This window comes from Bos javanicus, chromosome 17 (genome assembly GCF_032452875.1).
Source record: "Bos javanicus breed banteng chromosome 17, ARS-OSU_banteng_1.0, whole genome shotgun sequence".
NCBI classification, from domain to species: Eukaryota; Metazoa; Chordata; class Mammalia; order Artiodactyla; family Bovidae; genus Bos; species Bos javanicus.
In genome coordinates, this window is record NC_083884.1 from 65,652,911 (window position 1) to 65,666,487 (window position 13,577).

At 45.8% G+C, this 13,577-nt stretch overlaps 1 protein-coding gene across 2 annotated transcripts in view; it reads left to right on the top strand.

Annotated features, from left to right (window-relative positions):
* Positions 1-13,577, top strand: part of SGSM1 (small G protein signaling modulator 1) — a 73,795-nt gene that overhangs the window by 53,779 nt on the left and 6,439 nt on the right. For both annotated transcript variants that reach the window (XM_061385179.1, XM_061385180.1), the window contains 6 exons: positions 566-634; positions 1,581-2,171; positions 6,432-6,556; positions 7,334-7,416; positions 11,447-11,556; positions 13,354-13,450. In XM_061385179.1, coding sequence (XP_061241163.1) covers positions 566-634; positions 1,581-2,171; positions 6,432-6,556; positions 7,334-7,416; positions 11,447-11,556; positions 13,354-13,450 — 1,075 coding nt within the window. The remainder of the gene's footprint in view (positions 1-565; positions 635-1,580; positions 2,172-6,431; positions 6,557-7,333; positions 7,417-11,446; positions 11,557-13,353; positions 13,451-13,577) is intronic.

The window sequence follows — 13,577 nt, forward strand, 5'->3', positions numbered from 1 at the left end:
TCAGCCCTGCCCCTCATGTCCATCCTCCAGCAGACTAGCCTGGCCACCTTCTCACAATGAAAGCAGCTCTTGAAGAGAAAAAGCAGAAATGCACAAGCATTTTTTATGTGTCTGCCCTGTTGAGTTTGCTAACATCCCATTGGCTGAAGCAGGTCCCATGGCCTAGCTTAGCTTCAGAGTAGACAGAAACTAGAAGATATAGGACAAAAAGCATGTATACAGGAAAGGAACAGAGAATGGGCATTAATACAGCCAGTCCTTTGAGTTTGAAGTCTCGAGTGCAGAGTGTTTAAAAGTGGCATTCTCTGGTTGCAGGTGGGAGGTGGAGGTCCTGTGGTTTCTGTAGCCTCCAAAGGGGCTCTAAGGAGGAGAGATGAGCCCGCCCACCGAGTTTCATTTGACAGATGGGAAGTTGAGACCCTGAGAGAAGCTTGCTCATGTCAGGAATAGAGATAAGACCACACTTACTGACTCCCAGCCTAGCACTCCATCCTGAGCTCAGCACAGGGACCCTGAGCCAAGATGCAGCCTCACCTGAGCTGCTTCCTGCCCCCTTTCCTCTCAGTCCTCCCAGAGCTGCAGTTCCGGCCGCCAGAACATCCGCCTGCAGAGCGACTCCAGCAGCAGCACACAGGTGACCTTCCAGAGGCCCCGCCCCCTCTCCACCCATCCGCCTCCCTCCAGCCCAGAATAATGGGATGAGAAGTCCCTCATCTCCAGGTCACTTAAGATTTCTCTGTTTTAGCTTTTTATACTTCCATTAAAAATTGAGGTTTTGCCTACACAAGTAATTCGTGAATCTCTTCTGCCTATTAAAAAAATATTGCAGAGAAAACTAAATTTGGTTTTGCCCATCCCTGGTCCCCACATGCCCTCCCTAGAAATAACATTGCCATCTTCTCTGAATATACTTTGCTTTCTAGTTTTGACTTTGGAGTTAGGAAAGTGTTTTGTTTTGTTTTTTAACATGACTGAAAGCAATTTAATTGAAAATAAATCTTTTTAAAACCAGAAGCACATGAAATTAACAGTAAATCAAGTGGGTGATATAACCACACCAAAGAAATATTTCAAGTGACCTTGTGACATGATCTTATACAGTCTGCATTGATGGGATATGGCCTGAAGACACAAATAGCCACAAATAAATCTTGGATATATATCCTGGAGACTTTTCCATAATATTTCATATTCATCTAAGTGTTCTTGAAAATTGACCCATAATGGTTAACTACATGGATATTTTTTAAGCCTGTTCCTTTAATTAGTTAACTTAAAAAAATTTTGTGCACATGATTTTTGTATGATGAAAGGTTTTCTTCCTCAGACCCAACTGCAATGCTCCCTGTTTCTTTCTGGATTTTTCTATGCCTGTTGCTGCATACGGAGCACTTTTAAATTTTCTACAAATGGGAGAATATGTCCCACCTTGTTCTGCCTCCGTCTTTTTACTGACTGTGTAGTGTTCCCCGGCATGCATGTTCCATATCTGAACCAACGCCCTGTGGGTGGCTATTCAGCGTGGTGCAGCACCACGACAGACATCCTAACTCATCTGTCTTTGTGCTCCTTGTCTGCAGGTCTTTGAGTCTGTGGATGAGGCGGAGCAGGTGGAGGCAGAAGGCAGGCTGGAGGAGAAACCGACCAAGATCCCCAACGGGAACCTGGTGAACGGCACCTGCTCCCCAGACTCAGGCCATCCCTCCTCCCACAACTTCTCCTCTGGCCTCTCGGAACACTCAGAACCCAGCCTGAGCACGGAAGACAGCGTCATGGACGCCCAGCGCACTGCCCCGCTGGTGCTTCGACCCAGGGACAGCAGCATGGATGACGGGCAGAGCAGTGAGGCCACCACCTCCCGGGATGAGGCCACTCGTGAGGAGCTGGCCGTGCAGGACAGCCTGGAGAGCGACCTCCTGGCCAATGAGAGCATGGATGAGTTCATGTCCATCACCAGCAGCCTGGATGTGGCTCTGCCGGAAAAGGAGGGCCCCGCGATGGAAGGCTGGAGGGGCAGCGAGGCAGAAAAGCAGAGCCAGGTGGACAGTGAGGACAACCTGTCAGAGGAGCCTGAGATGGAGAGTCTCTTCCCCGCGCTTGCTTCTCTGGCCGTGACCACCTCGGCCAACAGCGAGGCATCCCCCGTCTCTTCCAGCGGCGTCACCTACTCCGTAAGTCACCAGGATTCTCCTCCACTCCATTTTCTGCAGCCATGGGAGGGTGGCAAGCCTCTGTTATCCAGAACTACTTCTGTTTCATTGCCTTTTCCCCATCATGGGGGGTTCACTGCAGAAACCCATTTGGAAGAGAAGGTAATTTAATACTTTAAGAACACAGGCTTTGCACACAAACAGTGCTGGGTTCAAATCCCAGCTTGAGCACATCTTGGTTTACACTCATGTCCAGTATCTCTTAAATATTTTACTTTCTTGCCATAAAAAACCAGAGGAAAGAATGTCAACTGAAAAGGTTTTCTGAGCCAAGGATCATGTACCTGTTTTTTGGGGGGGCCTTCCCTGGTGACTCAGACAGTAAAGACTCTGCCTGCAATGCAGGAGACCTGGGTTCAATCCCTGGATTGGGAAGATCCCCTGGAGAAGGGAATGGCTACCCACTTCAGTATTCTTGCCTGGAGAATCCCATGGACAGAGGAGTCTGGTGGGCTGTACAGTCCATGGAGTCGCAAAGAGTTGAACACAACTGAGTCACTTTCTTTTTTTTAATTTTTTTGACCGCGCAGCATGGCTTGGCAATCTTAGTTCCCTGACCAGGGACCAAACTCATGCCCCATGCAGTGGAAGTGAGGAGTTATAACCATTGAATCACTAGGGAAGTCCCTGCATCCATTTTCTTTTAAAGAATTTGTCATTTCTGTCGCAAAGAGTCAGTCAGACTAGGCTGGATCCAAAAACCTAAAGTTGTCTGGCCCAACTCTGCCTTTCCCCAAGGCAGTTCAGTTCAGTTCAGTTCAGTTGCTCAGTCATGTCCTACTCTTTGCGACCCCATGAACTGCAGCACGCCAGGCCTCCCTGTCCATCACCAACTCCCGGAGTCCACCCAAACCCATGTCCATCGAGTTGGTGATGCCATCCAACCATCTCATCCTCTGTCATCCCGTTCTCCTCCTGCCCTCAATCTTTCCCAGCATCAGGGTCTTTTCAAATGAGTCAGCTCTTTGCATCAGGTGGCCAAAGTACTGGAGTTTCAGCTTTAGCATCAGTCCTTCCAATGAACACCCAGGACTGATCTCCTTTAGGATGGACTGGTTGGATCTCCTTGCAGTCCAAGGGACTCTCAAGAGTCTTCTCCAACACCACAATTCAAAAGCATCAGTTCTTCGGTGCTCAGCTTTCTTTATAGTTCAACTCTCACATCTATACATGACCACTGGAAAAACCATAGCCTTGAGTAGACAGACCTTTGTTGACAAAGTAATGTCTCTGCTTTTCAATATGCAGTCTAAGTTGGTCATAACTTTCCTTCCAAGGAGTAAGTCTCTTTTACTTTCATGGCTACAATCACCATCTGTAGTGATTTTGGAGCCTAGAAAAATAAAGTCAGCCACTGTTTCCACTGTTTCCCCATCTATTTGCCATGAAGTGATGGGACCAGATGCCATGATCTTAGTTTTCTGAATGTTGAGTTTTAAGCCAACTTTTTCACTCTCCTCTTTCACTTTCATCAAGAGGCTTTTTAGTTCCTCTTCACTTTCTGCCGTAACGGTGGTGTCATCTGCATATCTGAGGTTATTGATATTTCTCCCGGCAACCTTGCTTCCAGCTTGTGCTTCCTCCAGCCCAGCGTTTCTCATGATGTACTCTGCATAGAAGTTAAATAAGCAGGGTGACAATATACAGCCTTGACGTACTCCTTTTCCTATTTGGAACCAGTCTGTTGTTCCATGTCCAGTTCTAACTGTTGCTTCCTGACCTGCATATAGATTTCTCAAGAGGCAGGTCAAGTGGTCTGGTATTCCCATCTCTTTCAGAATTTTCCACGTTTATTGTGATCCACACAGTCAAAGGCTTTGGCACAGTCAATAAAGCAGAAATAGATGTTTTTCTGGAACTCTCTTGCTTTTTCCATGATCCAGCGGATGTTGGCAATTTGATCCCTGGTTCCTCTGCCTTTTCTAAAACCAGCTTGAACATCAGGAAGTTCATGGTTCACATATTGCTGAAGCCGGGCTTGGAGAATTTTAAGCATTACTTTACTAGCGTGTGAGATGAGTGCAATTGTGCTGTAGTTTGAGCATTCTTTGGCATTGCCTTTCTTTGGGATTGGAATGAAAACTGACCTTTTCCAGTCCTATGGCCACTGCTGAGTTTTCCAAATTTGCTGGCATATTGAGTGCAGCACCTTCACAGCATCATCTTTCAGGATTTGAAATAGCTCAGCTGGAATTTCATCACCTGAGGCAGTAGTAGGGACTTATTCTGCCCAAATTATCTGGTGTTTACCCTCATATCTGTAAATAATATACCTGTATTGCTACTGCTTAATATTTTTTTGGTTTTCTTCAATTTTAAATATTGTCTGTTGACTCCCCATTATGGAGGAAGAGGTTTCAGTCTTTTTCCTTCCCTACCTGCACACCCTCACCACACAAGTGAAACCATCCCACTCCCCATCCATCCACTATAGTCACAATAATTTTAGTTAAATGATTGATCTTTGTTTATATCATTATAGCAATATAATGGATGTTAAATTGGATATTTTCCTGCAAAAATTTTGTTTTTCCTAGAAGTGTTTTCATGTTTAATTGGTTTGTTACATGTATATTGTAGTGTATTTATATATACACATACATATACATATATATATATATATATATCTTGATCTTACTTTCTTCTTATATAAAATGAGGATAATAATTCTATATACCTCATAGGATTGTGAGAAAAAAGTAGAGAGAATTTTCATCAGACAAAATGAAAGAGGCCTTCTCAGGAAACAACATCAACAAAAAATAAAGTCAGACATCTGACTGGTCCAGATAGAGGAAGTTTTCTCAGTGATGGCAGGAGAGGGCTAGGAGGAGGAGAAGGAGAGAGAGAGGCTCTGTGGAAGAGTGCCCCTCTGAGGAGCTGGGGTGGAACAGTTCTTTCCCTCCCCTGTGAGGAGCTATAGTGTGACTGTTCTTTCCTCCCCTGTGAGGAGCTGGGGTGTGACTGTTCTTTCCTCCCCTGTGAGGAGCTGGGGTGTGACTGTTCTTTCCTCCCCTGTGAGGAGCTATAGTGTGACTGTTCTTTCCTCCCCTGTGAGGAGCTGGAGTGTGGCTGTTCTTTCCTCCCCTGTGAGGAGCTGGGGTGTGACTGTTCTTTCCTCCCCTGTGAGGAGCTGGGGTGTGACTGTTCTTTCCTCCCCTGTGAGGAGCTATAGTGTGACTGTTCTTTCCTCCCCTGTGAGGAGCTGGAGTGTGGCTGTTCTTTCCTCCCCTGTGAGGAGCTGGGGTGTGACTGTTCTTTCCTCCCCTGTGAGGAGCTGGGATGTGACTGTTCTTTCCTCCCCTGTGAGGAGCTGGGGTGTAGTAGTTCTTTCCTCCCCTGTGAGGAGCTGGGGTGTGACTGTTCTTTCCTCCCCTGTGAGGAGCTGGGGTGTAGTAGTTCTTTCCTCCCCTGTGAGGAGCTGGGGTGTGACTGTTCTTTCCTCCCCTGTGAGGAGCTGGGGTGTAGTAGTTCTTTCCTCCCCTGTGAGGAGCTGGGATGTGACTGTTCTTTCCTCCCCTGTGAGGAGCTGGGGTGTGACTGTTCTTTCCTCCCCTGTGAGGAGCTGGGGTGTAGTAGTTCTTTCCTCCCCTGTGAGGAGCTGGGGTGTAGTAGTTCTTTCCTCCCCTGTGAGGAGCTGGGGTGTGACTGTTCTTTCCTCCCCTGTGAGGAGCTGGGGTGTAGTAGTTCTTTCCTCCCCTGTGAGGAGCTGGGATGTGACTGTTCTTTCCTCCCCTGTGAGGAGCTGGGGTGTAGTAGTTCTTTCCTCCCCTGTGAGGAGCTGGGGTGTGACTGTTCTTTCCTCCCCTGTGAGGAGCTGGGGTGTAGTAGTTCTTTCCTCCCCTGTGAGGAGCTGGGATGTGACTGTTCTTTCCTCCCCTGTGAGGAGCTGGGGTGTGACTGTTCTTTCCTCCCCTGTGAGGAGCTGGGGTGTGACTGTTCTTTCCTCCCCTGTGAGGAGCTGGGGTGTGACTGTTCTTTCCTCCCCTGTGAGGAGCTGGGGTGTGACTGTTCTTTCCTCCCCTGTGAGGAGCTGGGGTGTGACTGTTCTTTCCTCCCCTGTGAGGAGCTGGGGTGTGACTGTTCTTTCCTCCCCTGTGAGGAGCTGGGGTGTGACTGTTCTTTCCTCCCCTGTGAGGAGCTGGGGTGTGACTGTTCTTTCCTCCCCTGTGAGGAGCTGGGGTGTGACTGTTCTTTCCCTCCCCTCCTGGGGGCCCGCAGCCAGAGCTCCTGGACCTGTACACGGTGAACCTGCACCGCATCGAGAAGGACGTGCAGAGGTGTGACCGCAACTACTGGTACTTCACACCCGCCAACCTGGAGAAGCTGCGGAACATCATGTGCAGGTGGCCGGGGCGGGGGGCGGGCTGTCGGTGTCCGGGGGCGGGGCCTTTGGGGCGGGGGCGGGGCTGTCTGTCGGAGATGGGTAATGGGTGGCGCAGGTGCGGGCAACGGGGAGCACACGCAATGGAGTGAGGCCCCCTGGATTCAAATCCTTTCTCTGCTGTTCATTATGAGGTGTGTGACTTGGCGCATGTCACTTAATTCTCTGTGCTTTATTCTCGTTATTTGTGAACTGCGATAATGATAGTAGCTTTTTCATATGATTAGTTTGAGAATTCAGTGATAAATACATATAGAGTGGACAGAGCATACAGTAAATGCTCAGTGAACAGTAGTTACGATTATTAAGAAGCAGATGAGAATTCCAGGCAGAGGGAGCGGCTCAGGCAGAAACACAGGCGCATGAGTGTGTGCTTTGTTTGTACAGAGGTAAATGCCTCAGTGCAGCGGGAAGGGAGAAGTCCTGAGAAGTGCTGTGTGAGACTGTGAAGGGGGATTGGGAGGAGGCAATAGACGCCTGGCACCCCCAGTGAAGGAGTTTGGACACTGCCTTGTCACGCAGTGAAGAGCCGTAAAGGTTCCTGAGCTTTAAGAAGGTCATCCTCGTGACGGCATAGGCTGCTTGAAGAGAATGAGACAGGATGGGAGTACAGGCGGGAGGTTGAGGGAGTTGGTCCAGGTGAGAGATGGGGGCCAAAGCAGGGTGAGAGGAAAGGAGGAGTGGCTTGGAGAGGCAGACTGTGGGTGCCATCGCTGGCCATCCTGTGTGTCTCTTGCAGCTACATCTGGCAGCACATTGAGATTGGCTATGTCCAGGGCATGTGTGACCTCCTGGCCCCACTGCTGGTCATCCTGGATGATGGTGAGTGTACCCTCCCTGCCCCCGGACTGGGGACCCGGCTTCCTTCTCATGACAGAGAAGAAAGGTTAACCTCACTCTGCGACTCCATAAACTGAGTCAGTGCCAGGGTTCAGAAGATCTGTCCAGTGAACACATCAAGGTCTTAGTGAAATAAAAAGTTCTTTTATTCTACATTGACCAACACTTATTTCCAGGTGCCTGACACCCATCCAAGGTTTTGCTAGCCACTGGTTATATAAACATGAATGAAAACAAAGGAAATCTCAGGCCCAGATGGCTTCACTGGTGAATTCTACCAAACACTTTATGAAAAATGAATATCAGTACTTCATAAACTCTTCTAAAACTTAGAAGAGGAGGGAACGCTTCTCAACTCATCCTATGGTGCAGGTCCTTATATGACGCCTTATTGGTACCCGGATAGCAATACCAGACAAAGACATCACAAGAAAAGAAAATTACAGACCAATGTCCTTTATGAAATCAAGGTAAAAATCCTCAAGAAAACACTAACAAACTGAATCCATCAAGATATAAAAAGAATTATATATCGTGATCAAATGGGATTTATCCCAGGAATGCAAGGCTGACTCAATATATGAAGTTCAATCAGTACAATTCACTACATTCATGGAATAAAGGATGAAGGTCACATGATCATGTCATCAGACAAAATTCAACAGCCTTTCATAAAAAAAATTCGGCAAACTCAGAACAAAAGAGAACTTACTCAACGTGATAAAAGACATCTCTGAAAAACCCACAACTAATACTCAGGGATGAAATTCTGAATCAGTTCAGTTCAGTCACTCAGTCGTGTCCAACTCTTTGAGACCCCATGAACCGCAGCACACCAGGCCTCCCTGTCCATCACCAATTCCAGGAGTCCACCCAAACCCATGTCCATTGAGTTGGTGATGCCATCCAACCATCTCATCCTCTGTTGTCCCCTTCTCCTCCTGCTCTCAATCTTTCCCAGCATCAGGGTCTTTTCAAATGAGTCAGCTCTTCACATCAGGTGGCCAAAGTACTGGAGTTTCAGCTTCAGCATCAGTCCTTCCAATGAATATTCAAGATTGATTTCCTTTAGGATGGACTGGTTGGATCTCCTTGCAGTCCAAGGGACTCTCAAGAGTCTTCTCCAACACCACAGTTCAAAAGCGTCAATTCTTCAGTGCTCAGCTTTCTTTATAGTCCAACTTTCACATCCATACATGACCACTGGAAAAACCATAGCCTTGACTAGACGGATCTTTGTTGACAAAGTAATGTCAACAAAATTCTGAATACTTCTCACCCAAGGTCAAGAGTATGACAAAGATTTCCACTTCTGCCACAAAAGGCTCTATCCTGGACAATTACTGAAGAAAAAAGAATAGAGATGTCCAGATTGAAAAGGAAATAAAACCATCTATATTTGAAGATGGCATGATCTTGCATACAGAAAATCCTAAGGAGTCAAAAAAGTATTAGAACTAATAAGTTCAGCAAGGTTGCAGGATATAGGACTTATACAGAAGTCAATTATATTTCTATACTATTGCAATGAACAATCTAAATATGAGAACAGAAAAGCAATTCCATTTGCAGTAGCCTCTAGAAGAGTAAAATATTTATAAATAAATTTAACAGAAGTACAAGATTTGTACACCAAAAACTTTAAAATGTTGCTGAATGTAGTGAGCCCAAAACACAAAAATTGAGTCATTTTTCTTCCAGTGAGCATGTGATTCTTAATTGACCCGAGGTTGCAAAGAGACAAACAGATCCCCCCAAAAGGAAACAAAGCAAAAAAGAAAAAAGACCATGAAATTGGATTCTTTATTATTTCTCACCCAACAGAGAACAAACTTTCATTATACACCCAACAGAACTCACCAGATAGTTAACCATAAAAGCAAATCCCCAACCATTGCTATCGCTAATTCAGATTAATTTGTTGAAGGTATACAAACCAGAAATAAAAACAAATACATAATATCAATAGAAAAAACAAGAACTAGAGGGGTAGAAAAGTTAAAGCTCTGTTGCCACCCAAAATTCACTTCAAAAACCAAGAAAAGATGTGCAGGCAAATGGACTTAATTTGTCTCCACTGGATTAATGCCCTCAAACAGCTCAGTGGATGACCTTCAGAACCGATAAAATGTAATTTTCAAAAGGTTACATGACTCTCACATACAAATAAAATGAACAAAGATTTTATTCCGTGTAGTAATGAGGAAACCAGTAAGGTAGGAAAACTGGCTTCAGGAACATTTGAGAAGCTGGGCACTTTAGCAACATCATGGTCAGGTTGCTTCCAGAAAGGGCCAATCTGTAGAGATGGAAAATAGACTCATGCTTGACAGGCACTGTGAGGAGAGGGCAATAGGTGATGACTGCCGATATATGGTGAAAATGTTCCTGAAATGAGATAGAGATGATGGTTTGCAACTCTGACTATTCTAAAACCACTGAATTATATTGGTTTGGTCAAGAATTTTGCCCGGATTTTTCTGTAACATCGTACAGAAAAACCCAAGCAAACTTTTTGGCCAACCCAGTACATTTAAAAGAGTGAATTTTATGGTGTGCAAGCCTCCATAAAGCTGTTTAAAAATGAGAAGTATAACTCCCAACTCTTAGAGCTGAGCATAGTGACTGCTTTCCAGAAAGTTCCCTGCGGAAGAGGGTGGGAGGTGAGAGAGAAGCTCTGCAGTGGAGAGACCTGAAAACACCGCCTCTAGCAGGTGGCCAAGGCCGTCCGCAGTCCTCAGCCACATCAACACTGTACACCCTTGATGTGATATGACTCAAGTGGCACCTCACCTACATGGTCTTTCTCACCATAACCCATAACCCCGATCTTATCATGAGAAAAACATCAGACAATAGAGGGGCATCCCGGAGAACACCTGGCATGCACTCTTCATAGCCATCAGGGTCACCACCACCAAGGAAGGTCTGAGTCACAGCTGTAGCCAAGAGGAGCCTGAGGAGAGATGACAGCTGTGTATAATGTAATTCTCAGATGAGTTCTTGGAACAGCAAAGGCCATAAGGTAAAAAACTATGGACTTGAGTTAATTATGTATCATCGGTAGGTCATTAGTTGTAACAAATGTACATATTAATGGGAGATGTTAGTAATGGGGGGAACTAGGTGTGAGGTATATGGAAACTCTACACTCTTCTCAATTTTTCTGTAAATCTAAACTGTTCTGAAAAATAAAGAAAATGAACAAGATTCTGTGGTGACTTGGGTAATCTTCTCATAACTTTCTCTAAAGCTACTTGGTGTTAAGAGAAAATAGGTACTGTTTTCAAATTATTTTAAACACTGGGTTGAACAGTATGAAACGGATTTTTTTTTTCGGCTGTGCCATGCAGCTTGCAGGATCTTAGCAGTTCCCCAACCAGGGACTGAATCCACACCCTCATCAGTACAAGTGTGGAGTCCTAACCACTGGAGCAGGGACTGAACCCATGCCCTCAGTGGTGAAAGTGTGGAGTCCTAACCACTGGACCGCCAGGGAATTCCCAACACAGATCTTTTAAATTACAGAAATGCTCAGAGCCTTTTTTTTTCCTTCGTATATATAGTCACTCTCTACGTAGCATTTCCCAAAGTTATTTGACCCTGCCTTTGCATAACACCTGCAAACACCCTTCCAGTATTGACAATTGTTATTTTAATACAGTGGTTCTCAGACATGAGAATTTCATGAGCCCCGCAGAATTTTTTTCAAGACGTGGGACCAAATATCGTCAACTTTTTATTAGAGCAAATAGGGATCTTTAAAACAGAGCATTTGCTGTCACCATTCTTTCCTAAAAGAAAGGATGCTCTATTTCAATACCTCTCAGGTGGGAGGTACGTAGTGAAAGATTGGAGAGCATCCCTTGAAATGGTGTGCATGCGTATACTCCACTTCCTTACGTTTCTTATTTGGCTGTGGACTTAATGAACTGGCTCATACCCTCGGACCATCACTTTGGGACCTTGGGCGGTGGCAGAGTTGACTCTTTCTCCTGTACTCTTTCCCCAGAGGCCCTCGCCTTCAGCTGCTTCACCGAGCTCATGAAGAGGATGAATCAGAACTTCCCCCACGGGGGCGCCATGGACACACACTTTGCCAACATGAGGTCGCTAATCCAGGTATGACCTTGAGCTTCTCAATAACATAACTTATTCCAGCTCAACCCAATGGACCACAAACGAACTTAATAGCCATTCCTAGTTTAAATTAACTCAGTAACTCAGTCCTACTTCACTCAGCCCAGTTGAGTTAAACTGAAAAACTCAATTCAACTTAACGTTGACTCAATAGCTCAAGTCAGCTCCACTGGACTCATTCTTACTGAGCATTTACTTGGCCCAGGCACTGTGGCTACAGTGATGAACAAAATACGGTCCTTCCCTTAATGGGACATTTGATTGTATTGGTCCTTTTCTGCAGAGAAGTGGTGGTTGTTTTATCGCTAAGTAGTGTCTGACTCTTTGCGACCCCTCGGACTGTAGCCCACCAGGCTCCACTGTCCATGGGATTTCCCAGGCAAGAATACTGGAGTGGGTTGCCATTTCCTCCTCCAGACTACAAAGAAATATTTGAGTATATTTCTCCCTCTCTCTTTCTGTCACACACACACATACACACACACACATGTACGCAGAGCTTTATTAAGATAAATTCATATATTGTAAAATTTGCCTTTTTAAAATGTTTAATTCATTGGTTTTTAGAATAGTCACAGGTGTGAAATCATCATCACTATCTAATTTCAGAACACTTTCATCACCCTGAAAAAGAATCTCTATCCCCTGAGCTTCCCTGTGACTCAGTGGTAGAGAATCCACCTACCAACACAGGAGACTCAGGTTTGATCCCTGGGTCAGGAAGATCTCCTGGAGAAGGAAATCAGCTGGTAAAGAATCCGCCTGCAGTGCAGGAGACCTGGGTTCGATCCCTGGGTTGGAATGATCCCCTGGAGAAGGGAATGGCTACCCACTCCAGTATTCTTGCCGGGAGAATCCCATGAACTGTATAGTCCATGGGGTCGCAGAGTCGAACACGACTGAGCGACTTTCACGGTCCAGTGTTCTTGCCTGGGAAGTCCCATAGACAGAGAAGCCTGGCGGGCTGCAGTCCATCGAATCGCCAAAGAGTTAGACATGACTTAGCAACTAAACAATGACAAACACCACCACCATTAACAGCAATCCCTCTCCCCCGCTCCTGGCAGCCACTAGTCTACTTTCTGTCTCTGTAGATTTACCCATTCTGGATGTTTCACGTAAATGGAGTCACACAATATGTGGCTTTTTGTGTCTGGCTTTTTTCACTGAGTGAGATGTTCACAAGGTGCGTCCGCGTTGCAGCATGTATCGATATGCCATTCCTTCCATTGCTGAATGTTCCATTGCGTGGATAGACCACATTCTGTGTCCCCATTCATCCTCTGATGGATACTTGGGTTGTTTACGCTTTTTGGCTATTATGAATAACACAGTTGTGTACATTCACATGTAAGTTTCTATGTGGACGTAGGTTTTCGTTTTTATTGGGGATGTACCTACGAGTAAAGCTGCAGCTGCACCATTTTACATTCCCACCAGCAACACACGAGGGTTCCAGTTTCTCTCCATCCTCCCAGGCCTTTGTTGTCTGTCCTTTTTATTATAGCCACCCTAGTGGATATGAAATAGTAGCTCATTGTGGCATTTTCCTAATTACTAATGATGGTAAGCATGGTTCCTGTGCATATTGGTTATTTGCATATCTTCTTTAGAGGAAGACTGGGTTAGGTTGCATCAGATTGATTTCCACTTCAAATTCTTTGGCCATTTTTAAACTCCACCCGGTTGTTAAGGGCTGTGCGGTGTCTGGTGTGGGGATGTCCCCTGTGGCCAGCCTTTGCCTGGGAGGCTGATGCCTTTCTTTCCTTCCTCTGACAGATCCTGGACTCAGAGCTCTTCGAGTTGATGCATCAGAATGGGGACTACACTCATTTCTACTTCTGCTACCGCTGGTTCCTGCTGGATTTCAAGCGAGGTACACACTTCCCACTGGGACCTTGTTCAGAATCCCAGGGGGAAAAGATACCACAGCAGTGAGGCTGGGAAGTATTGGGACAAAGCCACTGGAACCTTGTGCAGAATCCCAGGGGGAAAAGATACCA